Below are 17,967 nucleotides of genomic sequence, written 5' to 3' on the forward strand. Positions count from 1 at the left end.
AATTCGCTGAACATTATTCTGGTAATACGGTGACCAAACCACGCATGCATATTCAAGGATCGAGCGTACCAATGAGCAATAGAGAGCCTTAATGCAGTGTACGTCCTTGAAGTCCTTTGTGACGCGGAAGAGAAAACCAAGAGTTTTAGACGCTTTAGATACGATGTAGGAGATATGGTCTCGAAAGGTTAATTTACAATCCAACATAATCCCGAGGTCTTTGATTGTGTTGACACGGTCAAGTAAAACACCATGCAGCTTATATCCGAAGCTTATTGACGAACGCTTGCGTGAGAATGAAATGACTGAACATTTTGAAGGGTTTAAAACATCCTGTTGGTTACACACCATTGGGCGAATATGTCTAATTGCTGTTGTAAAAACTCAGCTTCTTCGATGCAGTTCACTGGGAGGAACAATTTAAAGTCATCCGCATATGAAAGTTTCAGACACTTGAGGCTAAAATTTACATCGTTAAGGTACAACAGAAATATGTATGGACCCAGGTGACTGCCTTGAGGAACACCTGATGTTACGCGAAAAGACGTAGATATAGTGTCTCCTAATTTCACTGACATTTCGCGATCAGTGAGGTATGAATGAAGCCACTTCAAAAAAGAACCGTTGAATCCAAGACGATGGAGCTTAGCTATTGCAATGTCGTGGTTGATTAAATCAAATGCTGCAGAAAAATCTGTGTACACCGCATCAATTTGATTTCGAGATTCTAGAGAGCGGGCAATGTACGAAGTATAAAGAACGAGATTTGTAGTCGTTGATCTCTTAGACATGAATCCATGTTGTTCATCTGCAATGTAGCTGTTGCAAGCATGGGAAATGTAATCCAAAATAATTATCTCAAATAGTTTGGAGATAGCGCATAGGCAGGCAATTCCTCTGTAATTCCTGACGTTCTTCTTGCAACCCTTCTTGAATACCGGGAACACGAATGACTTCTTCCACACATTTGGAAAAGTACCACAGAGGATGGAACGGCGGAACAAGATGCTCAACGGTGTCGAGAGGTTGCTTGAGCACTTTTTCAAAATAATAGAAGGGATACCGTCAGGTCCAGCATTTGAAGAAATCCTTAATTTTTTGCAGGCATCGTGTACAATAACGGCATTTATTGACGGATTATTACCAACAGACGACAGGCTGGGAACGTTGCTAATAGTTGAAGAAATTTGATGGCTATTGAGTTTTTCGTCAACAAAAACTCCGCTAAACTGCTGCCGAAACAGCTCACAGATACCTTCTTTGGTATCAGCAACATCGTTGTCGCGCATCATTACGGTAGGCAAACCAATCTCTTTTCTCTGACTGTCAATATGTCTCCAGAAACCTCTTGGATTGGTACGCAAGTTTGACTGAATGCGATTTTTATAGGCGTTACACAGGATCTTGTTCAAATTTTTATAATTTTTGTTCGCAACTGAATACCGGTTTCTCCACAAGTCACAGCGATATTTAGCAAATTTCCGTAGGTTTGATCTTTTTTTTGTTCTCAGGCGTTTTAGATTGTGATTCAGACATAGTGGATGGGGTGGTTTACTATTCACCTTTTTGGGAACAAACTGTTCGATCGCGTAAAGCAATACATTGTTCAAGGATGATGTGGCTTTGTCTATGGCATGGTCATTCAAAATTTCGTCCCAATCGATGCTAAGAAAGAAACGTTTCATTGACGCGAAGTTGGCTTTGCGATAGTTATAATAAACTGACTCGATAGTACGGGCAAAAACAAATGGTGGTGTAACGGACACAGAGATCAAAAGTGGAGGATGATGACGACATTGTTTCACCAAAGGAGAAGGTGCTTTAATGACAGCTATGTTGTGAACTATCTCGGAACTTGCGAAACATAGGTCAAGAATACGGTTATTGTCGTTGAGGATACCATTCATTTGACATATTCCAGCAGTGCTAAAACAATCTAGCAATCTAGTAAACTATTACATTAACATCATATCTTCAAAGGTAACAATACATAACCAATCAATTTATTTTCGGTGCTGTTTTAATGATTTTCGAATTCGTTTTTCAAAGTAAAATGACTTATTGTCACTTATGTCACGAGCACCTGGAGGTTATGAACGGTATATTCGGAGTTGATCGTTCTAAACATTAAAAAAACTAGAAACACAATGAAATTAGAAGCAACAAAATCGCGATTGAAACTTGCACAGGCTTACGCTATTCTAAAATTATAGCACAACCGTCATAAAACAAAAATTTCGCTTTTTATTTAAGAGTAGTTTTCCAATGAGAAGTGAAATGCTGTTCTTCTCGGAGTCAAAGCTGTTAGCCTGTCAGACAACTGGTAAAATGGTCATATTTTTTTTTTCGAATTGGAAAATCTGACCAGACAGTGGAGGTCAACTTCCCTTTCGAAAATCACACAAGTTAGTAAGTGTTAGAAATTGAACATAAAAAAATCATTTAAAAAATCATGAAATATCATTTAAAAAAAATTATTCATACAACTTATAGATTTATAGATTATAGAAATTTAAGAATGGCGATGCACAACTGATTGGAGACCCTGACAAGGGTCGATGAATGAATGCTTGCATTGAGGGACGTGAATGATTAACAAAGCAACAAAAAACCAATCTGAACGAATTGACAAATCACCTCTCAACATATACAGTTCGTTGTTCGCTGTCTAGAGTGAAACTGAAACACTTAACTTCTTGAATATCCAAGTAGTTTTTCAGTATCTCTTGGCAAAATTGCATCTCCAACGCTCCAAAGAACATCATTTCCCAAAGAAATAATCCACAAATTGAACTATGCAGCATCTTACGCAGAACGGCAACAGAAATTCCGAACCGATTATAAGTGTGATTATCGCGGTGACAGCAACCTTTGCACAGCTGTCATTCATCTTCAGTTTCCTACTGAATAACACAAGTCGTACCACTGGAAATTACCTTCTCCACAAGTGCTGCGCTTTGCCGCCACTTTTAATCCGGAAACAGTGCTCAAACACACGAACATTAAATGATCAATCGGAAAAAAATCTCTTGAATTCCTTTGCAAAAAGCTAGAAAAATCGCTTTTTTTATTTGTGATATTACTTTAGAATCCAACATAATTTTTTTTTTTAGAATGTTTTGGTAGACCTGAAGAAAATTTAATATTTTACTATTTATTCTGTTTTTCAATTCTTCCTATGTATCGTGCAAAACCCCTAAAAAACTTCTCAGTATGGAGGAGCAGGAGAGAATGAAATTGGGAATGCTTCCAATTTTCAATAATTTTGAATCGCTTACAGATTAGTGAACCATAATGTATAGTAAATCAAAGACGATTCGTGATTTCGCTTTCTGATTTGGCCCTCTCGATGGAAGACGTAGTCGTACGTCCAAAAAAAATCTGTTACAGAAAAATTATGAATGAAGATCACAAAGTATCACCAAGTTTTCAGAAGCCGCCCCACATGACGGTAATTGTTGAACTCCCGGAGAACACAGAGATAATGCTGTGGTGTAAAATCACACCGAAATAAAGTAATATATCTAAATTCGTTGACATTATTATTTTCCTCTCACGAGACAAATGTCTTTCGGGTGAGAATGTTGGAGATAGTGAACATCGTCCGATAGGGAGTATTTTTGTTTTGGTAATCTGAACGTTGCCCTTCGCCATTGCCAATTTCGTAATACGTTGTTGGGTGCTTTTTCGACGCTTTTTGTCTGCACATACCCGAGATTGCTGCAGGGATTTTCCTCCCATCTCCCGACCACATCCGAGTTCGGTGTCCACCGTCGCATATGCTCCGGGGGAACATTGTCATTGAAATCTCACTTAGGAGTGGGCCAACTGCCAGCCAGCGAATTTTGCTGCAGCTGATGCATATCGAAATCAGATAAGTCCCCGATGGGAGCAGGGGTGGTTCCAGGATCCGGCCAGGCGAGAGGGAATTACCTCATTATGTGCAATTACGATTATGTTTGAACATAAAATGATTTGAAGACGGGGTGAGGCGAGGGCTTGGGCGATTTGGGGGAAAAGGATTTTGCCACTGGCTATAATTACAACATGGTAGAAAATTTTAATTATCGGGATTAAATTTAATACGAGTTGCAGCCCGAGAGGTGTACCAAATGGATCATAGGGTTCCACAGTAGTATAACCAAGTTTGGAGAGTGGGGATAGAAAGATGGAAAGCAGAAACCGGAAGCAGGAACTGGACGGGAGTGTCATTTAACTAGAAACACATTATACATCTGTGACGCCATTCAGGCCGAACAAGCGCGATTTTGATTGATGTGGCTTCGGGTGGAATTATAATAAGCCTGGTGTGCGTGTGGAATTTGCGTAAATTGCTTTGTCACTTAATTGGGACGCACAGCGAAACCGTACAAAATGTGCAACAGTTTGAAATATTAAAGCTGTATTTTGTTTCTCACAATCCGAATCAAGTTTAAACAAGTTGTATGGTGAAGTTGCTTTGGTCCCCGGAATATCTGCATCCGATTGGCGAAAACTCTCTCGAAACGAACGCAAACGAGAAAACTGTAATCTGTTTGGTGAATAATAAATGAACTGCTCAGATTTGATTTGAAATATTCAAAGACGATATAAGATTTGTGGGCGGTGCCACATCTCGGACTAGTTTTCATGTCATGATTCCTAACGAGAGAAAGAAACAGAGTCATGGGAGGAGCACGAGGACGACGTGTGACTGCATATGCGGTTGCAGTGTCCTTCCACAACTAGTCGAGGTGGCTGATTTCCATTTGCTAGTTATCCTGTCTTGGCAGAAGCGGAAACACAGTTCAGAAGACGTTCACATCACACCGACATCGCAAAAAAAGGGAAAGGGATGATTATGATTCCGTCGCAACCCATCGAACCTCTATAGACTGACCGCAATCGTGTCAGACGATGGCTTTTGCTCCGAAGACACGCTTGAAACACTTGACATGTTAACACTCATCTAGAGTGACGTGACTTTTATGAATGTCCAGCTAACTTAACAATAGAAACAAAAAAAAATGTTGGCTTAAAGTCCTACATTTTTGTGATACCGGGATTCAGAATTGCTGAACATAGTATACAATACCTTCACCGAAAATTGGACATATCAATTCCCGTGAATTAAACGCAAATTTAACAACTGCTAACGGCCCATTTGGAGGCATCCGATTTCAATCAATCATTGCCACCTTTATCAAAATAAGCCGCCTAAACGACCGACTCGCTATTCGCGTATAACGCCATCGACATTCGGCAGCCCCACCGAATTAATAACGAATCAATTTTCCACTGAACAAAGGCTCAACGGAATAATAGAAACATCATATCATGTAATTTATTGCCTCTTTTGCGTCCTTGTTGCATTACCAAACCTTCCAACAAGAGTCACTTACTGTTCCGGCCTCGACTTCGTCGTCGTCGGCGTCGTCACTATCTTCAACGATTGAGCTTGTAGCTTCATTAGATACCGTTTCGCGTGCGGTGGAAGGTAGGAAATCGTGGCCATTAATAATGCTCTCGTATTGAGTGTAGCGTCGAAAATCACCTCTCCACACAACAACATAACCACAACCCCTCCGTGCGCGCTTTGAGTGTCATTTTCCCATCGATTGTCATCCAAAATGACATCATAATCGGTGATGCCATGCGAAGCGAGAGGCACACTGAGGCTAAACAAGTTTCCCCCCAATTATTATTGGATCATCGCAGAAAAAAACGGGAAGACCCCTGATTCATCAGGTGAACATTTCACGTTAACAAAGAACATTTCGGCTCGGACAAAAGGGAACAGTTGACAGCAGCGGCGAAAGAATAAAGTTTCGTCGGTCGCATGCAACAGTTTGGGGTTGAGACAGCCTTTTTTCGTACGCTTGTCCAACCGAAACGGGGCGAAAAAAAAGTTGAACCTAAAATCAGTCAAAAACACGGCGAAGCCTAAAAAGCAACAGCCAAGCCATTGTGTGTCGGGAGGGTCGGGGAGGTAGCGAACGAGCGAAAAAGAGCGGAAAAACATTTCCATTTGGCTGCCGGAACTGCTACTAGTTTTATGGCCATAGTTTTCCACCCCGTTTTCGAGGCTTTGCTTTTTGATTTTATGCTGGTTAAGTGGCGACGATGGGGCGTTGGGCGTCGGGAGCATAGAAGCATGATGGGACGAAAAGCAACACGTTGCTCGAGCGCTACAAGTGCCCGAAGCTAATGGCTGTGTGCATATTTATGTGCAGGCTTGTTTCGTTCTGTGTTGTCTGGTTTTTTTTTCTCGCAATACTTAGAAAGCACGAACGGATGCGACTTGGATACGGGAGGGGGCTTTTGTTCGGCTGCACGATTTCAGTTCTCAACAGGTGAGCTCGAATAGCACCAGAGCCAATGAAATGTCTGCTTTCGGTGTAGTTCCTGCGGCTCATTGCAACATGTTGGTTCTATCTCTTCGCCTCTGACCATGTTATTTCGTCTGTTTGGATGGTACATTAGGAGGATTCGGGTATTGTTCTCCATAGTATAGTGTGAAGACCAAGAGAGAGTGCAAGGTGTATTCAAAATAAAGACAAGTTGGGTAATTTAGCAATTATATAGTAATAAAGTGGGCAGAGTAGTTAGTCATACTCTGAATGCTTCGCATTTGTGGAAGAGTCTACCGCTTGAGTATCAATTGCATGATTTAAAACGGAATGATGATCAAATCTTTAAAATATCGGTTTTATTATTTAATACATTAAAATGAAAACGGTTTCAATTCTTTCGCACCAATCCCTAATAGTCCACGAATAATATTAAGTTAGTGATTCAATGCTCTCACTTTCCACAATTTTCCTTTTATTTTTGGTTTTGCTCTACCTTGTTTAGTAGTATTCAAAATGCCATCGAAACAAGAAGTGCATTTATCGATGCTTTCAAACGCACATAAATCTCGGTGAAAAGTTTACGGTGAACCATCATAAAACGCAGTATGTTACAGTTGCAGTCGTCTATAGTATCCTGGCTCAGTTAGTTAGTAAGTAGTAGTAGAGACCCGGAAAAATGATGAAACGAGATAGAACATACAGTTCTACAACAAGAGTTAAACTAGCCTACGTGATTCTGCTGAAACGTTCAAGTGTTCGTAATCGTATATCTGCAAGATGTTGGAAAAAGTATGAACAGTCTTCCCAAAGGGATCAAACATATCAGAACACTCAGGCAAATAAACCGTGGGATCCCGATTCCGTTAGGCGATCCGAAATTACTACTGAAAGTGTTTCGTTTCAGATCATGGATATTACTTCCCAATATTAAAAACATCCTTAGAAACGATCGAAATTACTCCTATAGGAGTTCTAATATATCTCTTAGTGTTAAATACAAAATTAAGCACACATTGCCATTGTGTTTTTTTAATCTGCGACATGATCTTTAATCAAGAAGTGCAAAGTTTGAAAAAAAAATGTTGATTACATTTTTCACAAATATTATGCAGATAGAAATTACAGATAGAAATTAAGTCGAAAAAATGCCTTTATGTGAAGTCAATCCAATCTAGCAATCCAACCAATCTGCATCAGTTGCCCTCAATTGAAGGTTTCTGGAACGCCAAGGATTACAAACAACTGAGCAATAGAATCAATCAAAAACTGTGCAACGCTCCTGTGTCAGCTTCATGACAAAGCTTCGTCGAACAGCTAATGATGGACTGTTTTCCAATGACCATTAACTTATTTTCAGAAGAATTACTAGTCGGGTTACTTTTAACGGATTGAATCTGGTTTCCATTCTTTGAACATATCTTTTTTTTTGTATAATATTAAACATTTCGCAATATGTAATAGCTTTTCCAAGGTACATAGGTTTTAAAGAGCCAAATAGTGAATTATATTTTTATGTCTAATACATATCCGCATTTTTACTTATTTCTACGGTTCTACAGTGGAGAACCTGTCACGAACCAACGCTGACCGCTGGAGGCTAATGGGATGAATAATTATTGTTGTCCAACGAATGACATTAGGGGCAATTCCTATGTGTAGTTTGAGATGCTACACCCAAACTAGCGTTGGCAGAAAACATGTCATCTTTGGCAGAAAAGACACCATTTCCTGTGCATGAGAGTCAAATGCGCAAATAATGAGCTATTTTAAAAGCTTAAAAATGGTTTGTGTGTATGCGAGCAGACATCTCTTTCTGTTTTCTTTTCTCTTTTCATTTGGGATTGTGCAAAAAAAAGGTCCATACGACGCCAATGGGGATCGAACCAAGGCCGGCTGGAATGCAAAGTTACTTTACACGATCACGCTATCCATATAGTTGCCAGCGCTATTATAAAGTAGCGTGATAATATTACACCTCATCATAAAATGAAGTTGGAAGGTGTTTTCTAAGACGATAAAGAAGAACATGAACGAGAATATATCTTTCTCTGTCTGGACCGTGTATTTGGCAAACTATACGAAAAGCTTTCATATGCTTTCATTTAAATATGTCTCCTGTTTCGCTTCCTCATATTGACTCTAGCATATATTATACAAATGATATACATGTATTGGAGAGAAGAACATTTTATGTTATCTTTCAGCTCATTTAATGTAATGAATCGGGATGCCAGAACATGTGCTAAAAATTTAATTTTGGGTGAGTTCTTTTACGAGGAGACACGATAAACAAGTTTGAAAATCAGCATGTGCCATTTCGCCGAAAATGAAAATAATTTCTTGTTCAACATGTAGGTTATTAGGGTAAGAAGATTTGGAAGTAATTTACCTGCACAACTTTCTTTTAAAAAACTAGAAGGGTGGTGTCCATGACACGACCACATTGTGAACGTAGGACGTAGGTCTTCAGTACAAATATTTGGTAGACTGACAAGGACCGATGAATGAATGTTAGCACTGAGTAAGGGGTGCAAACGATTCACAAATCAATAACAAGCCGATTTGACAAGATTGTGAAATTAATTCTCAGCCTGTACTATTATTGCACGCGGTCTAGAGCGACACTGAAACACTGTTCTATTGAATATCCAAATACTTTTTCAGCATATTTTTTGCAAAATTGCATCTACAATGCTCCCAAAAATAACATTTCCCGAAAAAATAATTCACAAATTATACAATACAGCGAATGAACTGAGAAAGTTTAAAGCCTCTATAGTTTAAAACATTATCAACATCAATAAGTTAAAAAAAAGCACTCTCAAATTCACACAAGCTCTCTGCCGGCAGAATATTAGAATAAATATTAGTATTTTTGACGTAGAACTACGTCTTTCAGGAAGGGTGCCCAATCAGAAAACTGGTCACGTTTTTATGAAATAAAGTTAGCGTTAACAACTATTTTCACTGTGACCTAATTCACATGATTTGCACACCAATCGAATCGGGAATTCTCTAAGATTTGTTTGATATGCTATACATAACAATTCGCTAATCTCTAAATGGTTTAAATTCATGGAAACTGGAACAACTTCCGTGTTTCCTCGGGGGATTTTTTTTTTTGGTATTGAGTGCTTTTGTAATCGCTTGTCGTTGTGCAGACCGGAATATGTTTCCCTAAAACGTAAACTGAGAAGCCTGGGAAAATCGTCATTTCAGATACTAGGTGAATGAACTTTCACGATTCGAGAACTACGTAAACATGAGATGTGCAATACTTTCAGAGGGAAATGTAAAATACAATGATCGTTTGACAATTCTTCCATTCACATATTTAGGTAGTCCTAGGCATCATATCAAACGTAAAAAGACGTTCATCAATATTGTAACGAAGAACATAATCTATTACAAAAATTTCGATGCATTCTAAAATATTATTCAAAGTGGTAAACAAGTGGATTGCATAATATAATTGCGTAGTTCTACGTCGAAAATATACAGTCGTGTCCTAGATACAACCCCTCACATTTTTTTTAATTTTTAATAGGGTGCACATTTCCATTTTAGGGTGGTCCAAAAATCTAGTTTTTTCTACTTTTTTCCTAAAAATGACTTTTTACAAAAATTCATAACTTTTGAACCACTGAACCGATTACGATATTTATCAAATTAAAGCCAAAATAATTTTTAACACCCCTGTACTCGAGCGAAAAATCGAAATTCGCGTACTCACAGACTGTGCGCGTCTCTGTGATATTGCTATTGTGTATTTTTAGGTGTTATTGGCATTTATTCAAAGAAAATGATATAATTGAGTGAAAAAACTCCAGAAAATCTTTTTTCTTTGACTTCATTCAGTTTTAATAGTCGTTCAACATTATAATATTATTAATATTATACTTGTGAACAAATTGTATTTGCAATTGTATTTGATTTACATAGTTTTCATGGTCTCGGGACCAAGGGTGCTATATGTTTTTATATATATACTAGCTAACCCGGCAAACTTCGTCCCGCCCATTTACTTGATTAATTCTCGAGTAATGCAGAAATTTGTGTTTTACTTGTATGGCAGCCACCCCTAAGAGAGGGGGAGGGGTATCTAACCACCATAGAAACATTCATTGCACCCTAAAGTTTCCATATGCCTAATTTGGTTTAATTTGCTTGATTAATTCTCGGGTAATGCAAAAATGTGTGTTTCATTTGTACGGCAGCCCCCTCTAAGAGAGGGGGAAGGAGTATCTTAACACCATAGAAACATTTATTGCATCCTAAAACCTCCACATACCAAATTTGGTTTCATTTGCTTGATTAATTCTCGAGTAATGCAGAAATTTGTGTTTCATTTGTATGGCAGCCCCCCCTTTGAGTGGGGGAAGGACTGTCTAACTATCATAGAAACATTTATTGCACCCTAAAACTTTCACATGCCAACTTTGGTTTCGTTTGATTGATTAATTTCCGAGTAATGCAAAAAAGTTGTGTTTCATTTGTATGGCAGCCCCCTCTAAGAGAGGGGGAAGGAGTATCTTATCACCATAGAAACATTTATTGTATCCTAAAACCTCCACATGCCAAATTTGGTTTCATTTGCTTGATTAATTCTCGAGTAATGCAGAAATTTGTGTTTCATTTGTATGGCAGCCCCCCCTTTGAGTGGGGGAAGGACTGTCTAACAATCATAGAAACATTTATTGTACCCTAAAACTTTCACATGTCAACTTTGGTTTCGTTTGCTTGGTTAATTTCCGAGTAATGCAGAAATTTGTGTTTCATTTGTATGGCACCCCCCCTTAGAGAGGGGGGAGGGGTCTCAAAATATCACGAATATTCCCCGGCCCCAAAAACCCCTACATACCAATTTTCATGTCGATCGGTTCAGTAGTTTCCGAGTCTATAAGAATCAGACAGACAGACAGACATCACTCCATTTTTATATATATAGATAGATATATATATATATTTTTTTTTTTTTTTTTTGAATGCTAAGGTGTTTTAACCAACATCTCCAAAATTCCGAAATGCGTTATTGTTTGTTCTTGATTTATGATACAGTTCCAATATTTCGCGATAAGGAACAAAACTACCACTTTTGACGAAAGTCTGAGAACCACTATATCGGTTTGGCATGGAATGGCTGTATATAAAAATTGGTTCCCTTTTCATTACTTTCGATATGCATCGGAAATCTAATACAGCTCTTTTGTAGAAAGTTGAACCTGAGAAGGACCGATGGGTTTGCGTGGGTTTATAGAAGCAGTAGATAGTAGATGGTTGATACATGATTCATTCTTGTGCTAGTGTGTTGAACGTTGTCGCGTTGCGCTGTCAAAATGAAATTTATGGTTTTGGTCTCAAATATCTTTTCATCTCACTTTTTATTCCGAAAATTTGTGATGGCATCTGTTTTGAATTTATGAATCGAATATTTATGCATATTTTTAGCATATTTTTTGGGCGCAGTTGATGGTACTCATGTACTGCTATTAGAATGTACACGCCAATAAATTCAAAATACTTCTAAACATCACATTCAGACACGAAAAGGTAGTTTATTGAAGTAACAATTCAAAATATGAGTAGCATGAAAGGGGACTTAAATATGCTACAGAAGTCATGTATGGACAGATTTATCCTCTCTTTCTTAACTGAATAAGTTATTCGATTTTTTTTCTAATTTACATGTATTATTCGGACTTCCGTAGTTCAATTATTTGACGATTCATCGATTAGTAAATTTAGCGGACCTTTCTGAGTGCTGTGACTGCACTGCTGTCGGTTGATGTAGATGAATACTTGCCCTGGAGCACCTTTGGAAGCTTTCCAACCAGACATCCTCAAAAATTTTCAATGTATGCTTTTACTTTTAAGGTTGTTCGTCGCCCTCAAAATGAAACTGCTTCTCAAATTCCTTTATAAACATTCACATAAAAGGTGGAGCTAATGATTCTGAAAGATATTGCATGCTTTCGTCCAATAACTTGGTTCTGTTTTGAAATGTTGTTTCTAACTGGGTAATCAACAGCAGATTTTTTTTAAACAAAACGATATATTATTATTTGGTTAGCATATAGTTCAAATGATTTGAAATTCTGTTTATCAACTTCCAAGTTAACCAAGAAACCAAACAGCAAAACGGATTTTAATCTTTCGAATGATTTGAAAAACCAAATCTATCCAGCTGCTTTTAAATTACATTCTACTAGCAGTCAACAAGTGAAAAGTGCATTTTCAGCTTTACAAACACGATTAACTTAGATTTATTCGGAAACCAGAATACTCTATCTTACTCACTAACTGCCAGGAAATGTCATTTTCACAACCAAGAAATGAAAATAATGTTTTTTGCTTGTTTTTTCCACTTCATCCAGAATAATTTTTTGATTGATGCATTTCAACTTATCGGGGTGAACTGAAAAAAGTGTTATTCTAACGCATACTGAAACATCACCATTCGAGCTCGCTATTTTCATTAGTTCTAGTGAGTATGTTTCAAATAGAACAATACAACTTTTATTTGAATATAGGCTGCACAAAAAATAAATGTTTTGATTCGCTCTGAGACACACGATGAAATGTGAGAAAGAAACGAATGAACCTGATGATTGGGCGACATTTAGGTAATACTATATTCAATCGAATTCATAGACTAACAAGCAAACAAATCAAGCCGAATATCTCTGGTGAAAATTATCCTACATGCATCTTTGTTAAAACTATATAAATTTGTTTATCGTATTTGCTCCCTTCATATTATCTTCTGGAACCAGTGAATCGGAATCGGTTGAGAGTAGCCGCACCAGAAGGTGAATTGTACATTTGACTCTTATCTAAAAACTAAAAACTAACTTAAAAAAATAAGCTGGACTGTTTCCCAGAGGAAAAATATTTATATATATATTTTTTTTCATTCTCGAAGTATGGGGGAGCTTTCGTGAGAATAAAATTTCCACGAAAATATTGGCTTCCTAGTGAACAGTGCCCCGCCCTGGTTGGTGCGAAGAAAAGGAAGCCCTAGTTCCGCGAAAAAATACAAACTATGATCAATTTCCTCACAACCATTGAAAACGGAGTGAGGGGAGGAAGTCACAAAACACTATTACATATAAGTGTTCACAACTGCTACTCTACTCAAAATTATTTTCGGGATTGGATTTGGTAACACTTGGAACACTAGTTATGTTAGGACTTCACAATATATACACATTCTGTCAAATATATACCGGGATTTGGTGTTTTTAAAGAAAATTTATTTATCATCTAAATTTGTATTATCGCCTTCAAAATAGAATCCGTCTGAAGCAATAAACTTTTTCCAAAGAACAATTCAGTCTTAGAAATACTATTTATAGATGTATTGAGGGATTGCCTTCAGTTCACGCAGTGAATCCGTTTTTAAGTCTTCAATGCTGTCAGAAAAAGTCTCACGAAGCGGAAATTTGGATTTCGTAAATCGAAAAAAGTCACACGGGGCCATATCTGGTGAGTACGGTACTTGTTTAATCACATTCGAGCCATTTTTTATCAAAAATTTGTTCAAAATGATCAATCGATAAGTTATCCAAGTGTTATCTTTCCAAAAATCTGGCCGTTTGCGACGAATTATCTCTCTCAAACACCTCATAACGTACCATATAAAAAATCGCCGAGCAAAAAAAGTTAGTCAGAACGACACTGTAAACAAACTAAATGACAGGTCGCGTCAAGACTGACGGTTTTACCAACTTAAACAAAAAAAAAAAGAAAAACGTTTGGTGTGTAGATTTAAAATTTAAAATTATTGGTATATATTTGACAGAATGAACTGGTATACTTGTTGCAAAAAAGTATTTTCAAATCAACCCCCATAGCATTATTATTAACGCGTTCTCTTTTACGCGGTTATTTTTACGCGGCGCATAAAAAGCGAGTCCAGTGTAATCCGAAATGGTAGTAATTCAGCACAAGTCAGCTTCCCTTTGGTTAGGGGGCTAGTTTAGCGTGCACTGCGTTCTCAAAAAAACCCTGAAGTGTTCGACTTGGCGCTCGTAGCATTTCTTTATTTGATGCAAAATGATTTCCATTCATTGTTGAATGGGATTAGGAAATACTCATAGCATCAACCTGCATGAAATTTCCAGTAGTCAGAAGCATTTTTTTATTTTTAGCCAAAAATAACCTTGAATTTAAAGCAGATTGTGTGCATGACTAAGTTTACCAGACTTTTGAGCAACAGACAAAACACGGTCCGAAAGTTGAAATAGCCGTTTGCATGGTGGCACATATGTCAGTGAGGAGAGAGTGCTAGTGTTAGTTGGTTCTAATCGAGACAAATTGGCGATTAGCTTGTTACTGGCTCATTCAAACCATCAGACACATAAAAAAGTAGAAAGGCGTGTTACTATTTCAATGTTACAAACGCAAAATTACAATACCCTCGAAGTAATGATGAAAAAATTAAATAGAACTAGAAGACAAACTCATGAGAAAATTAATTAGCCTTTTGAAAACAATAACTACCATTTCCATTCACCGGCGACAGTTTGAAATTATCACAACAAATGAGAATACAACAATACAACATTCCATGCACAAATTATGAGCAAATGATGGCTCCATTTTACTATCTATCGTTAATTACCACTGCGCACAAGAACAACAAATTGTACATTTGCTGACCCTTTTCACCAAATAAATCAACATAATTATCATCTTATCCTTATCACACTTTCATGGAGCTTAGTGTGTTTGCAGCGAAGTGTCACGTAAATTTCCGACAAAAGCACAAACAGGTTTAGCCACCACCTCCGTCAGTGGGCAGCGGGAAGATTATTGTGCTACCTTGTACTGTACTCTGTCCCTTTCGGTCTGGGCTCTGGGCATTAAACGATATTAAATCCTGTGTGACGTTGGCAATGGCCGAACAAAGGAACCACAAAACAGAACTATAAACCCCCGAACTTGTGTATTGTAGTTCTACCGTTCGCCGCCCGGCACATTCACATTCTCATTTATCGCAAAACACGCCGCAGTGCCACTATTAATCATCCCCCGAAAAAAAAAGTTACCCCACACTCTCTCCGGGGAGGACAGTTTTTGTTTCCCAGGAGCACAGTCGCACACACAACAATCTCGTGTAATAATCATAAATGGATATAAATTATGTTGCGGTGTTGAGCCTCCACTTAAGCAGATGATGATTTATACGTATACGAATTAAAATCCAACCCCGTCAAATGATTTATATAATAAACGAGTATTTTTCGCCTTGTTTCGTCTTGGGTTTTTTCCAGGGTGCGTCCTCTAGCTTAGTGGTCAAGTTTGCGGACACCGAGAAAGAGCGGCAACTCCGTCGTATGCAGCAAATGGCCGGTCATATGAACCTGCTGTCCCCGTTTGTCTTCAACCAGTTTGGACCGTATGGTGCCTACGCACAACAGCAACAAGCAGCACTAATGGCGGCAGCCACTGCACAAGGAACGTATATCAATCCAATGGCTGCGCTCGCAACACAAATACCTCATGCGTTGAACGGTTAGTACCGATTGCAATTGCCAAAGTTACACCCCAGGTTCTTATGCTTTCTCATACGCGACCAACTCAGGTTCGGGACAACCCGTGAACGGTGCCATCCCATCGCTACCGTCACCGACAATGCCGACCTTCAATATGGCAGCACAAACTCCCAATGGCCAGCCAGCCGGCTCCGAAGCGGTCTACACGAACGGAATTCCACAAACCTACCCAGGGCGTAAGTAGTCCCCAGTTGTCCATCTCAATGGACCGCTGTGTTTCGTCGTTTCACTTGCAAACTTAAAATCACAGTAATGTATTGATTCAGCCATTTACGTAGATGCGCTCCATCTGTCGATACCGGCCCAAGGACTTCCGAATGGGGATGCCGCGCTACCCCACGCAGCATATCCCGGCATCCAGCCCTACCCGGGTGTTGGTGAGTGCACATTTTCCCATTTCCCATTTCGCCATTCGCACTACTAGTCTCATGCACCCCATTTCTAGTACACACATATATATTCGATAGCAAGCAATAGAGCTGTGTTTTTCCTCGTATACTCTATATATATTTTTTAACTTTTTGTTACGCGTCGTCGTCCAGTCGTTCATTGTTTATGTGTCGATGTTTATTATTACTCTTTCTCTTTCTATATTCAACTTCATCAAAACAACAAAACGAACATACGAAGAACGCTTTCTGTTTTTTGCCCAATTTAAATTTGTTTTTCGTTGTTTCGAAACTTTGTCTGTCCCCTCTACTAGCTCTAATTCAATATTGGTGTGGTTTTTTCTTATCAGATCACGGAACGGAAAAAAACAGCACGAAACATTTTCGTTTCTAATTACTGCCAGTTTTTAATTACTGTCTAAAAGGTTTCATTCTCTGCGGGTAGAAACAGTGAAGAAACACGAAAGAAACAAACAAAGCCAATAAACAATCGAATGAAAGGAACATTCAGCTGTCCTTCATCCTGACAAAAAAAAAGATAGAAGAAAGAATCCTGATCGATAGCGAAGTGTGCTCGGAAATCATCACGTCGCCATTTAATTACTTTCGATATTTCGTGTCGAGTGTCTTTTGTTACTTCATTTTCAGTGAATGACACCTCTCTCGTCCCGGGGGGAGAGACCAAGGGTGAGAGTTGAGATGAAAGTCAAGGCGAACTTTTGATTATTATTACGACTTTTACCATCCGCACTAGTTTTGCTCGCTAGGGGTAATGAGTGCGTGAAAGAGAGAGAGAGACAAGGAGAACAGCGGAACAAAATACCGAAATTAAAGCAATAACTTTTCCTCCGGCTGTGGGAAAAAACTTTTCTCACCCAAGTGGTTCGAATTTGCACACCACACCCCGCGCGGCGAAAGAGCAAGTTTCAAGCTGCAATCAAATTATGGTTTTTGAAAAAAAACTAGGAGAGAGTGGATCGTCACTTCAATTAAAACAAGGAAAAAAGTGATCGCTGTGGGATGCGAACTTGAAAGATTTACGCGGGCTATAGAGTTAAGGTTTTTTTTTGGAACTTTATCCTCGAAACAGTTGCAACAATTCAGAGGTGCTGTTTGAGTTCGATAGTCTCTTATTAAGATTGGAATATTTAAGATTTTGACATACAACCATGGATGGCACAGCCAGATTTTTTATCAGCTAAAGAAGAAGTTAAACTCTCCATTATACTAGACTGCTTCAAATTAAGCCAGCTTTTCGAAAATATTAAAAAATAACGAACGAAAAATAGCTAAATCAACAGAAATATCACCATGTTAAAAAAATGAAATATTTCATTCACGAGCGAAACATTTCTCTCCAACGGATTTGGCTGTCTGTATTTGAAAATATTACAATTTGTTAGCGATTTCTCAATGGTCAAGATGGCGACAACTGCAAGTGACAAATAGGACTTGTACCGCCATGTTGAAAAAAAAATTCATTTTTCACCGTCAAATTAAATTACCCCTCTCTCAGACTGACATTGTTAGTCTGAATTGAATTGTGAATGAGTTCACATTGGTTAAACAATGAAGCCATCCATTAATGGTATAACTATTTGATGGATCACACCATAAGATAGGCGGATCCTTCGACTGAAAGAGTCAAAACGTTGATAGATCAGGTTTTGGACTGTGGCTTGTTTGGAG

At 38.4% G+C, this 17,967-nt stretch overlaps 1 protein-coding gene across 19 annotated transcripts in view; it reads left to right on the forward strand.

Moving 5' to 3' along the window:
• LOC129768064 (CUGBP Elav-like family member 4) overlaps positions 1-17,967 on the forward strand; it is a 1,369,849-nt gene that overhangs the window by 1,310,254 nt on the left and 41,628 nt on the right. For 15 of the 19 annotated variants that reach the window (XM_055769451.1, XM_055769460.1, XM_055769465.1 and 12 more), the window contains 3 exons: positions 15,608-15,848; positions 15,919-16,065; positions 16,156-16,266. In XM_055769451.1, the coding sequence (XP_055625426.1) occupies positions 15,608-15,848; positions 15,919-16,065; positions 16,156-16,266 (499 nt within the window). The remainder of the gene's footprint in view (positions 1-15,607; positions 15,849-15,918; positions 16,066-16,155; positions 16,267-17,967) is intronic. The other 4 variants (XM_055769452.1, XM_055769454.1, XM_055769461.1 and 1 more) reach the window with 1 other exon arrangement.

The sequence above is a fragment of the Toxorhynchites rutilus genome, chromosome 2 (assembly GCF_029784135.1).
Source record: "Toxorhynchites rutilus septentrionalis strain SRP chromosome 2, ASM2978413v1, whole genome shotgun sequence".
In the NCBI taxonomy this organism is placed as follows: Eukaryota; Metazoa; Arthropoda; class Insecta; order Diptera; family Culicidae; genus Toxorhynchites; species Toxorhynchites rutilus.